General features: G+C 32.0%; 1 protein-coding gene across 8 annotated transcripts in view; it reads right to left on the bottom strand.

Moving 5' to 3' along the window:
- Positions 1–13,525, bottom strand: part of DMD (dystrophin) — a 1,208,865-nt gene that overhangs the window by 657,253 nt on the left and 538,087 nt on the right. For all 8 annotated transcript variants that reach the window (XM_074905425.1, XM_074905436.1, XM_074905445.1 and 5 more), the window contains one exon: positions 3,953–4,147. In XM_074905425.1, coding sequence (XP_074761526.1) covers positions 3,953–4,147 — 195 coding nt within the window. The remainder of the gene's footprint in view (positions 1–3,952; positions 4,148–13,525) is intronic.

The following is a 13,525-nucleotide window of genomic DNA, read 5'->3' as shown; positions in this document are numbered from 1 at the left end:
TGTATAGCAGATTTGATACAATATTTCATGCTTTTTGTACTAACATGAAAACTAGCAACAGCACAGTTGTCAGTAATCATGAATAGCTGGAAAAATTCCACAAATTAATTATAATTTTAAAATCTGTATAGATATATGAGTTACAATATCTGGTATGGATATTATTGTTATCATAAACCATTTTGAAAGGGGATTCTGGCTGCCAGAACCACACATGTGTAATGTGTACAGTAAATTCCCTGTATCCTGAAATAAGACACAGTAAAAAACTGGAAAAAAAAATAAAATAAAGTGCTTTGTCAGTAGATGAAGAATTACCAAACAAAGGTGGGGGGAAAAAAAAAAAAAAAAAAGAGACAAAAATTAAAATCAGACCATGAAAATACCTATATTTAAAAAAAAATCCAACAGCACACAACCCAATTTTTACCAAACTAAACAAAGACCCTACTGGAAATACACAAGAAGATGAACTAGAAAAAGAACTGTTAGAGTGATTATGCAAGAAGTTACATATATAAGAAACATCCTTCTCAAAGAGCCAGATGGCTTTCCATATTAAAACTATTACATCATTGAAAAATATTATAGCTAAATGTATAATCATATTCTACAATACAATGTTCCTGCTAAAATTAAGAATATTGAAAAAAATATAAAAAGAAATGCTCAATATGTATGGGCTGTACTGCAGGTTTGTAGCATTAAATATATAAAGCAAGTAGCCTCAGAAAATAAATTTTGAATTCAGTTAATATATTGAAATAATGAAAAGACACAACTATGCCATGACTCTGATGGTGATTCTTAACATCAAATTCTACTAAGCACTATCTCACATGTGACTGTAAATGCAAATTAGAATTCTTGAATTCCAGGTAGACTGTTTCATTTTAGCACACTCATTTTTGCTATGTGTTAGCAAACAGACATATGTGCTAATGTTAATTCTCTGGTTAATATATTTATTTCAGCATATACATGTCCCACTAAATAATCTGGAGTTTGAACAAGACAAGTAGCTTGCATAAGATAATCAACACACAGGAAAACTTTAGCTTAGTTTGAGCAATATAATTTAATTTTCTAAAACCAGATCAAGTTAAATATATGCAAATTTGTACATTCATTTAACTTTCAGGAAGCATTTGGAACATCCATTGCAGGCAAGGATAATTAGCTAAATTCCAAAGGCATTTTTTTTCCTACACTTGATCATGTAATGAAATCCATTGTAATTACAACCAATTCTATACGGGGAACCCAAAGATTATGAACTCCATCAAAATTAACATCATCAATAGCAGACAGAAGTACCATAATGTTTGTGCTTATAACAAAATTTATCCTATTTTGAGAGTATATCATTAAGTCAAATCCTTTGATCTATGAACCATGATTTTCCATACGATCAATTGGAGTTTCATCTTCGACAGAACTGTAATAGTTAAATTGTTTGTTAAATACTGTAAGTACAGTGATGAAGAAAAACTGAGGTACGGTATATCCTAATACTTAAAAGTGCTTGTAATAGCATAAAGGAAACATTGTAATTGCTGGCTTTATGAGATAAAGAGACAAGACTTGTTTTCTCTATTTGATTTTTCCAGTCCCTAAAGCTTAAAATGAAGAGAACAACATTCCTATGCACTGGTTTCAGCAGATTTACTAAATGCGCCCATAAAAACATTACAATTTACTAAATGTTAGAAGTTATCTTTTTTTTTTTTTTTTCTGCAAAACCTCAAATTTTGCTATTTTACATCCCTTTGATATAAAAAAACCCACTGCTATAATTATCTATGACAATTAATAAAAGCAATTTTAAATTTGTATTTGATATTTATCCTATTGGGTAATGAGCAATCAGGTTTAAGTCTTACTATACATATTTACTTTGGAGAAAAATGTTCAAAGCAGTTACCACTGAAAGATTGTAAATAAACTTATTTTTCCTTTTAAGGATTAATTAAAATGGATTATTTCTGAACGGGAGTGGAAAAAAACATAACAGTTTTAAAACACAGAGCTATTCATGACAGTTCTGTAATTTGATTCATGCAAATCTATCAGGGATAAAAATCAACCACAATTTAATTTCAAACCTTTCCCAACCAGCTGCTGAACAATTTATGCACTACTTTTCTATTTTTACTGCAGGATAATGACAATGATAAATGCTTTTCATTGGAAATAAATATTCATTAAGCAGGCTCAGATCAAAACTACACCCTTCCAAAAGCCCACAAATGTGCAAGATCCATTTGCCTCTTCTAAGAGATTTATTTGGGAGGAAGATGGAACTGTGCCCACAAATGCATCTCATAACAATTTAATAGTTCGGTTAAATTAAACCTATGGTAGTACTTACTTGTAACCTCAGTAATCAATATTACTAAAGTTGGTGTCAACTCTGATAATACCAAATATACGTGGGTGAACAACAGATTAGTTATGGGGATAAATCAGATAAAGATAGCCCAAATGTAAAGCATTAGGAAGCACTAAAAGCAAGTCAACCGCCAGTAAACTGCTTGAGGTAGGTTGCTGTTTTTCCATCCAATCTAGGAATGAATGTAAGATCACAGACAGGGACCAAGTGGTAACTCATTAGCCATAATTTACATGGTCTATGACTTTTTTGTGCAGAAGTCATTCTATCAAAAAGCATTGCTCAAAATGAAGAATGACAATAACATGTTGTGTGCTTCAATACTCAGAAACACTTTAATCTACTGGTACTAAATCAGAAGTGGTAAAAGGAATGGCCTACTGTTATTTCATACAGTCCTATTATCAGTTACATGTTTCCTTTGCTCCAATACTTCACTGTTATGCTTCACTACACATAGTATACTGCCTTGCTAGGAACCTGAAAAGACTCTAATTTTCAAGAGCTAATAAGAATATCTGTATATGTGTGTGTGTGTGTGTGTGTTTATACAGATGCCTAGAATGTGTAAGATCTATGCAGACAATAATACCTATGAAGACAATCCAGAGCACCTAACCAGAGTCCCTGCCCAGACTCTCCCTCTAAACTTCCTTCTTATAGCTGACTGTAGGCAAATTCCAGCCTCTTTGGCTAATGTTTCTTTTATTAAAACCTTTCCTTCCCCAAAATAATCACAGAAAAATGGAAATGTGGTCTTCTCTTCATGGTGGATGACAATTTGTAATTACTGTAATTATATACAGCACTTAAGCATGATTTTTTACAAGGCTTTCCTCACACAAATATTATTCTGCAAAAGCTGATAACTCATTCATCTATTTAGGCTTAATTTTAATCTTATTCTCTTTTCATGTCAATTCTGTGTTGGAAAAATTCCACCAATTTCAAAGGATTTCACTGTTGCAAGTGATGTAGAAACCAGACAGTAATATTTAGTCATATCAACAATACTGAATTAGCTTTTTCTTAACTACATTATCTACTTACTGGACAGTATTTTCTGTTTAGCTAATTAGACTGTAATAATTGCAGAGTACAGCCCCAATTAGACTTTCAGCTTTTTTGGTCTGGAATGGAACAGCTAAATTTTACCTTTTTTTTTTTCTTTCTTTTCTGTTTTAATAAAAAGTATTTCAAAATCAAACACTAAAATAAAGCTTCCAAGGTTGGGTGTGGATAATGTTACTTACTAATTACTTCAAATTACAAAGACACAAACATAACTTTAACACAAATTCACGTCTTTTTATATATAATTGCCCCTCTCCACCCTTTCTCTCCCATTCAAGGACACACTTTGCAGATAAACTAATGCTCTTGCCTTCCAAATACTGGTGAAACAGATAAAAATAAATTAACTCTTCAGTATTCTTATATTTTGCACCACTGTGCCTTCATATATAAACAGATGTCTCCGAGAGTGAGTGCAGGCTGTCAGTATACAGAAGGCCCAAAATAACAGAATCCAATCATTGTAAGAAAAGCTTTCTATCTTACCTTGAGACACTCTTCTTGTTTGAAGAGATCCTCACAATCCTTAGCCTGCAGAACAGGAGAATTAAGGTGCTCTTCTACTTCAGACAAGGCTTGCAGAAGGTGAATGATGTCTGCCAGGTATGTAGAAGGCACATGAGTAGTTTCCATAGTCATAGTTTCAGTCACCACAAAAGTTGTATCTTCATGAACTGTTTGCTAGTATAGATATACAACAGAATGCTTCCTTTAGTTTCTTAACACTACATAAATTTAAAAGTTAATGCAATTTCCAGTTCACAACCTAGAAACAATTAAAAATAACTTCTAAGAAAAAATGAAGGAAATATTTGAAGTTTCTGACATAGATCGCTCACACTCCACTAGTCTGTTTGAAATGACAGGTACTAAAATTAATCCATGCAAAAGTATACAAACTTTTTTCCCCTACTCTCCAAAGAAATGAAGCTAGAAAATGCAAGTGTACTCTGAGATTAGTGCTAGTCTTTTCATTTTAAATCATCACACCTCTTTAAGAATCTGTCCTCCATAGAGAAATTCCATGCATGTCAGGACAAAATACTGAATAATTTCAAGGTGTCAAGAAAAGTAATCACTTGTGTAATAGACACAATTTCTTAAATAACATATAACACAAAACTAGATCAACTCAGCACTTATTTCAACACTATACTAAAACCTTTCTCTTTAAACTAGAAACTATAATTTGGAATTTCATGGTTTGAAAGGTCTTTAATGCATTCGTATTTCTAAAAGAAATCCCAGCAACATGTCTCTTCAGGAAATTAAGATTTTTTTAAAAAATCTGAACAAATGTGAAATAGACACCCTATTCTGAAAGCACATGTATACACCAAATGTAAAGAAATCTCAGTATGTTTTGTTTCCAGGAAAATAGATGGTTGATCTATGGCATTTGGAAAGATACTGACATATAAGGTGACGAAATAGTGACGGTTTATATGACTTGTCTACATTTCTGATTGGATGTATTTATGGATCATAGGTAAAAAGTAGTATCAAAAGTGTGCTCTGGAGCAGGGAGAGCTGTGACTGCTTCTTTCAGCTAAACTCCAAATACATGATCACCTGCATTTCCATTAGAAAAGGCATAATTTATATATATATAATTTGTGATTCTGTAAGCATAAATTATTATTTATTTTATTTTGTCACGTCACATAGTATTCCTAGTGTGGGTCCAAGATCCATTGTGCTTGATGTCTATCTTCTCAAAAATATAAACTTAATGAGTACCTCAAAGAACTTTTACAAACAATTGATGGTGAACTTTCTTTCAAGACTCATATTATTTAGATGCTCCAGTCCTAATACAGATAATCACAGCTTTTGGAGCCATATATGTTAAGCACAACAGTTAATTAGCTACACAGTATGTAAAATAAAACAAATATAAACATTATATTACACACACTACCTCAGCCATGTGTCTCATTTTAATTTATCTATTTGCCCTGCCCATCCTTTCATGATGTTTCTCTCCTCAGTTACTAGGCCGAGTCATGTGGTTCTTCAATTTTCTTTAGTCTTAAAATACGCATATACACACTCTAGATGTATACATATCACATATAAAGTCCATAAAGTTAACTGTAGACTTGTGTTATACTGCTGCATTTTTTATGCAAATTTAATTGCTTTGCTTACACTTTTCTCAATAAATGACTTTCTCCGTACATCTGCTAACACTGAAGCCTCTCTAATTACCATATCACTGCTATAATTTTTATTATTTTAAAAAAATGATTGGAAAAATTGTGTTTGCCCTGTATATGTTTCATGAATCACATGCTCTGCAAAAATAAGTTTACTGCAGTAAACCTAAAGAAAAAGGTGTCCCAGATGACTGGAAAATGGGAGGTTCTCAACAGGCCACTGAGGCATGCAGCAATATATTTTAATTCCTCAAGACTACACTATGACACTTCTACATGTAGCAAAGAACTTTAGACCCACATGAGGAACATTTTAACTATAATTGTATTTTTCTTTTTTGGCTGAGAAGACAGAACATTTATATTCACGGTAATGAAAAGAGCATGCTAGATGTGCAAAGTTATTCACTAAAAACTATGTCATATGAATATGTAAAGTGATACAGATTATATATATTATGTAATATATATTTTATATATAATATTATACATAATTAGTTTCTGTAGTTCTATTAGTTTAATCTATTTTTGCCAACCCAAATTTAGGCTAATAATGATGTACAAATGTACACATACATGTATATGTGTGTACATAAAATAAAATCTGTGCCTTCTTGCTCTAAATATTTCCTGAAACCAGAAAAAAGTCAGGTGGAAATCTTATCTGTGAGCTTTTCATGGATATCATGCTTAATTATTTACAGTACTGCTAAAACTGGGTATCCTTCAATCACTGCTACAAAGAACTCATAACAGCACTCTTCAAGGCAAAATTAATTAAAATCTGAAGACAGGACTGAACCTGGTACGACATGTATGGTTTAGTAATCCCTCAAAATATGTGTAATATTTAATTATCCCATTTAATTAATCCCATCAATGTTACTGAGATGTATGCAACCATATTTTCATACTGTCCTTTACAGAGAACTTTACATTAATATTTCTCACAGCAGGATGATTACTTGTGTAGTTCTACAGGTTACAGGACTCAGGAAATTTCTAGTTCAAGCAAACCATTAATGTTTATAATGTATAGTTAAACTGTAAATTTCTGCAACTAGATAAATAGATGAATGGATTGATATTTGAAAATAGAGGCCTACCAGAACCTGTCCTCATATTTGGCAACATTATTTAATATCTCTTTCTAAAAAAAGAGTAACAATTAAAATCAATTAGCTTCTGAATACTATTTAAATAAAAGATTTCTAAATTTGATGTATCTTTAGAAATCAAGGATTAAATTTGACTCCAGTGGGTTTTTCAATAGGTCCCAGGTATTTCTTTCTTTCTATCTTTCCTTCATTGACAGTAGCATAACAGAACGCAAGGTAGAAGTTGGCATCTTGCACTAAGGATTGAAGGGTAAGCGTTATCCAGAACCGACAATTTTAATCAGCCAAAAAAGGGAAAAATTTTGGGCTTGTTCCTGTGTTTGCTGGAATTGCCTTACTGGAGAAGATACAACGGGTAGAGTCCTTCCCTATATTCTGGTCAAATATTTTTACTGGAAATGCACAGCTGAAACTGAATAATATACTAACATAGTAATGAGAAAAAACTTAAAAAAGAAGGAGGTTGTGGCAGCTGGGATCCACTTTTAAAAGTAATCCATGATTATTTTAAAAAATAATTTTCATTCAGACGTAAAGATGGCCAAAATGATTCATCAGCAGCAAGGTAGGTTAACATTTTATAAGGATTAAAAATAAATAAGGAAACAGAAACTGAAGTTTTAGATAATAATTTAGGAATGGTTTTGAATAAATCTGACTAAGTGAAAGAATATATTCAATAAGTACTTGGAAATACTCAAAACCAAATAATATTTTAAAATAACACATAATACATATAAACTGTTAAGAATGATGGAGAAATGCTGGTGTAAATGGCCATTTCCTATACTGCTATTTCTGAAAATTAAATTTTTCTTGCTATTATTTTGTATTTTTACTTGATTGTCAGTGATATACTGATGTGCAAGTTATTTCTATTCTGAAGAAATACCTTTTTTCTGGGTAAGGCTTAACATTTCATGCACTGCTTTTCACCAAGTGTTATCATCTCTACAACAGCAAACTGAATTTTTTTCCCCATCATTACATATTTTTAATTAAGGGATAGGATCTTTCCATAAACATGACTCTACCTTCATGTGAAAACTTGATTTTATTGATAGCTTCCACATCCTACCAGGTGAAACACAGACAAGAAATACATCCATGAACTGGCCTTTACAGAGGAAGCTGATAAGAAACAGACAAGCAAAACAAACAAACCAACCAACCAAACAGGAAAAAAAAAAAAAAACAAACCCACAAAAAAAACCACCAAAAAACCAACAAAAGAACGCCTTGAATAATGCATGTTCTGCCCATGAAATCAAACATCCCCTCTAAAGAAGTATCTGTGATGATTATTGCCTACATCTAAAACCTGGTGTCATCAGAGCTAATTAGCCTTGAAGAATGCTGTTCATTTCCTCTTAGCACTGGATAACTCAGTGTTAAAGCACATTTCACCCATCTCAGTATATCCATTTTCTTTCCTCTTTCTCAGAGGGAACAATCCCGACATCACTTTTGCTCTTCAACAGTTTACACTCACAAAGCCACCAAACTTTTTCTGTTAGGCTTGACAACTGTTCCATTTTTTGTCCCTTCTCACTACAGGCCTCCAAACTCATAACAAGTGAGCTATGCTTTTGAATTAATAACTTCACACAAACAGAGTACGTGGGAGGAGTAAAGAAGCAAACCACACCTATCACACTACTGTACCATGATGCTGCTCCTAGCAGCATCCTGATGAGTTCAGGAAAAACAAATATGTGCCTCCTCCTGAAGTGAACTAATGCTTGAGAAAGTACTCTTTAAAAGCAGATGTAAGATATAGGAGAGTGTAAAAAGTCAGTCACCTCTGAAGAATAAACATAGGTGTACTACACACAGAAAATAAGAAACAGATAGCAGACACCTTTTGGACAAAGGCAGTCATACCTCTAAGAGTCCAATAAGCTTTGGAAAAGTTTATTGCTTTCTAGAACAAACTGTAAACTACATGATATTTGCTAGCCCATGGTTAGCATCAATATATCAAATAATGAATTACAACTGCAAAAGGATGATCAAATGCTGTCAGAAATCAATAAAACCACTTTCAACTACATATTTATACATAAAGAAGCTTTTATTCACCCCTTCCTATGCTGTGAGTGGTGATGTCAGCTAAATTTCAGAAAAATAAATTGTCTTCAGTATCACTAGTACATCTTACCTGTAAGTGTGTATATATGCAAAAAGTAGATAAAAATTACACCAATAACATGGAATTTTCATTATGAGATTGGATTGTGTTAGTCAATCACAAACAAGTTATCTATCAGTACAAAAAGAAGCATCTTTTTCCAGTATAGAGAGACCTAAATCCTCACAACAGGATTAAAAATTTATAAAATGCTTATGTAATTCCATGAAGGCAAAACCTTAAAAGCACTTGGCAGCATTAAAATCTATTTAAAGTAAAATTTTTTTTTTAAATCATATTTTCAAGTTAGAATATATTTTCATGTATGTGATTTTTCTACTCATGTATGATTGCAATCCAAAAAAGCCTGAACATTGAAATACTTACAACATGATTTTTAATGCTTGTATCTGACTTCATCAGTGACTTTTATAAAAATGGAAACTTTAAATATACACATGATTATTTTCAGCACTGTTGGACAGAGAGGGCTTTATGTCTTAACAATTCTTCACTGATAAAGCATACCTTACTGATTAAGAAATGCTGCATTAACAGTTTTTATTCTATGATAAAATGAATCTATTTTATCTATACATAAAATGAAATTAAGCCGGTTAAAATGAAACTATTCTTAGTAATAGCATTAATTAGAAAATATTTCAGTAAATTTTTCATGCTAAGAATAGCAATAGAAGATTGCAGGCTTTGATTTTGAAAACCAGCAATCAACAGGCAGTAACCAGTGTGTACTTACTTTCACTATCTTATTTTTGACCTTCATTAACTTGATTGAAATGCAAAGGTTTTCATTATAAGAAAAGGTCTGTACCCTGTATTTTTAGGCTTAAATTATGGGACATTTCCCAAAACCTCAGATAATCTGATGAGTTCTGTATGGTGGATTGGATAGATACCTGTGGTTGCTTGTGATACCTGTGGTTGCTTGGCTCAAAGACTTGGATGACTACTTATTCTACCCTCAATTTTTCTTTTTTTTTTTTTTTTTTTTTTGAGTGCATTGTTTACTCTCATTTTAGATGAGAGGAAAAAAAAAAAAAGACAGATACAGATAGAAGCTATATCAATTAATTTTAAACATTAAACCCTGAGTGATTTGTCATTATATTGGTTGTATTCATAGTTGTAACTTGTATATTTTAATTGGGAATTTTTTTTTTCTTTTGTTGTTGTTGTTTGGTTTGTGGTTTTGTTTTTTTGTTTTGGTTTGGGTTTTTTTTTTTTCATCAGGATGTAAATATATAGTTTAGAAACTATGACAAAGCATTTTGGTGCTGTGGCTAATCCTGTGTTCCACACAGCCTCATGTCTTTAGAGCCCTCCAAGATGTCAAATACACTTGGTCAAGCGATAAAATGAACAGCTTGGGCAATGTCTTTTTCAGTTGCTTAACAGTGCTTTTGTTTTATTCTCACTTAGATAATTGCTTCTAGATAAGGACTCTCCTCAGGATGAGGCAGCACTGCGTATTGAATTTAGCTGTACCTTATTTGAAAACTTACCCATTGTTCCATACTGAAGATCTGCTAGCATTCACACAAATAAGAGACTAAAACAACTAGCACAAATTCAAAATTCTAGCAGTTCTGCTTCTAACTTTTAACCCTGACAATTTCCATTGGTATTTGTTAGAGCAAAGAGGGGGAAAAAAAAAATCATTTCAGCTATAAGACTAGGACATAAGATTGTCATATGTTGTAGTGTGTGTAATGTAAGTCAGCTCTTTCAGAAAATAAAAAAAATAGAGCAAAATGGAGCACTGTATATCTTATGCCACAGCTGCAATCTTATGTCTTGAAGAAAAACAAAATCTAGTAGCTTTATGGCATAACTGAGTAATCAGAACTACTGGGATTTATAAAGTGTCTCTTGTTTTAAATAAATTATTCACGTATGTTACTTATTTCTGATAAAGATGGCATATCTCAATCTTCATAATTGCAGTAGTTCAAAATTGACAAGGAAAAGGAAATCTGTATATCTGTCATGTGACTTAAACAGATATTTAGAACACAATAAAATGAATATTAAAAAAATTAAAGGTTATACCTCATAATCATTTAACAAACACTGCTCAGGCCATGTAAAGTCACTAACATTTTTGGGGGAAAGTAAGATTTTAACTACCAATGAGTCAAAAGAGATAGCCATTCTCAGTATTAGAAATCACTAAATAAATAAATTCTTAGGTAGTCAGTTACATTTTAGAATGAAAAAAATCAGAACATATTGTGAAACCTATGTCCTAGGCTGGTTTTCAACAGATATTTTAAAAAGTTAGCATTTGATAAGGGTTTACCTGGAAAACACTTCTGTAATTGATTTATGTGTTACCTTCCTGTAGATAGAACCTATTTCAAAGTTTTTATATATTAACTATACTATACAAAAATACAGAGCTGTTAATCATTTATTGTATTCATCTTGTAATATTTTTTACAGCTGAAAAAATACATACAGGCATAATAAAGGAACTGACCTACTTAAGGAAGTATCTAGTTGAGACTTTAGAAGATTAAACTCTTCTACACAGTCTTATATCCTTGTAATCATGATGTCCAATTCTGACAGTCTCTATTGATTCTGTTAAACTAGTATCACATACTCAAATCTGCCTGCACAGCAGGAAATACTCAAAAGAACTGAAGGAATTTCAAATGTTTTTTTACACAAAACAGAATTTCAAAATTGTATTTCTCAGATGGTGGTAAGCTATAGAGAAGAAACAGTGTATATAGTTGCAGAATAACCTTCTACACGATATGGTGGACGGAAAGCCTTCCTAAGAATAGATTTTGGTCGATGCCAATTTATTTAATGGCTGATTTATTAAGACTACAGAAGTGTCCTCATCTTAAACAGCATTTAAGGATGAAGCCTAAGGGCTGTCTTGAATAATAATACATGTAACACTACAGACTGATCACCAATAAACCAACTGATGCTAAATAAAACACAGATATGTTAGAATACAGTCTACTGATGCCTAAACTATCCCATTTTGAAACTGACTGTCGATTTGTGATGCTAATTTTCCAGATATTTATGCAAACTGTTTGTTGAGAAAATTTAGAAAATAATCTAAAAATGCCATTTAAGTACCACATTAGTGTTGAATGCTAACAGCTTCAAAGAGCAAGGTCCTAAACCTTAAACACTGACACTTTCCAGAAATGTTAAAAGGCATTACCTAATTATTTTCCATCTTTATTTCTTAAAATAACCTTAATCTACATTTATAGAGATGAAATCACAGAATAATAATAGGGTTTGTCACTTAGGCTGATTTTGTTACTCCAAGAAAAAGATACTTTAAAAAAAATAATATAAATGAAATTGCTGTCAATCCAGCAGTTTTGAAAACTAGTTAAACATACATAGATATTCAGCACTTGCACTGTACATATACAAATTTGCTTTCTTCTGCACCTTTATGAGTATACTCAGCTGCATCCATGAAAAAAAAAACCTCAAACCCAAACACGAGTGACACTGACAGGAGATAAACATCATCTCTTCAGAACATATTGTTACTCAGGGCCAGATCAGTCTGCAGCAGGTCTTTTTCCTTATTATTTAATTCAATATTATAGCCAAGTAATTTTCAAAACCAAATTCCTCACCATGCTATTTATTATGTTAATAAATTATGATATACTATATCAGAGAAAATAAGATGTTAATTAGCTGCCTTGTTTCCCAAATAGCTAGGTAATTATAAGGAAGCAAATACTATACTAGTATAATGCTCAGTTTTATTCGAAGAAAATTGAGAGAGACAACTGGGTACTCTGTTGCATATAATTCTAACCAAAGGCTGTTGGTCTTTCCATATCAACCATACAGAGAACAGCAAGAAAAGCCCATGGTATGGCTAAGACTACATTCTTATAACCACTTCATATAATTTAAAGACAGCATCCTAAGCCAGCCTTAGTCCAAGTTGTAGCAAGAATTTTCATTCTTATGTGATGAGGTAAAGATGTTGAGTTTCACTTTTAAACTTCACTAAAGTTTAAAACAGATAATGAAAAATGGCACAGAAAAAATATTTTCTGTAAAGTTCTGTCACCTACAAAACAGGATTTTTTAACCATTAAAATAATATAGATCTGCAGTGATGATAGTGAATACTGTACAGAATTAGTAAGAAAATATGAGAGAAGACAAATACGCTTTAGAAATCAAGACTGTAGTAAACTGTTCCAATTTTATAAAAGAAGGCTATAGATGGTCTTCACTTCAACTACCACATCACAGTATGCATTCATTTTAGACAAAGTGCATTTAAAAATGCATTTATAAAACTAGCCTTCCTTCAACTCTATCAAAGACAATATTTATTTTCAGTGTACTTCCCATATGTTTCTTTTCTTAAATAAAACATAAAACCAAAGTATTTGAAATACAACTAAATTATTTTGAATAAGTTTTCTAACAGCAATTTCCAGGTTGATGGATGCTAGAAAATGGGTGTAAACATTCAGCTGTGATTCTCTCCCCACAGATTTTCATTCATTCTCACCTCTTTTGTGGACCACGGTTAAAAAAGCCCAGTCTTAAGCTGTGCTGTGTAAAGCTCTTTGTTTAAAAAGCTGCCACTGTAAATGTCAGGAAAGTTAAATGGTGT

This window comes from Athene noctua, chromosome 1 (genome assembly GCF_965140245.1).
Source record: "Athene noctua chromosome 1, bAthNoc1.hap1.1, whole genome shotgun sequence".
Classification (NCBI taxonomy): Eukaryota; Metazoa; Chordata; class Aves; order Strigiformes; family Strigidae; genus Athene; species Athene noctua.
This window is presented reverse-complemented; position numbering and strand designations above follow the sequence as displayed.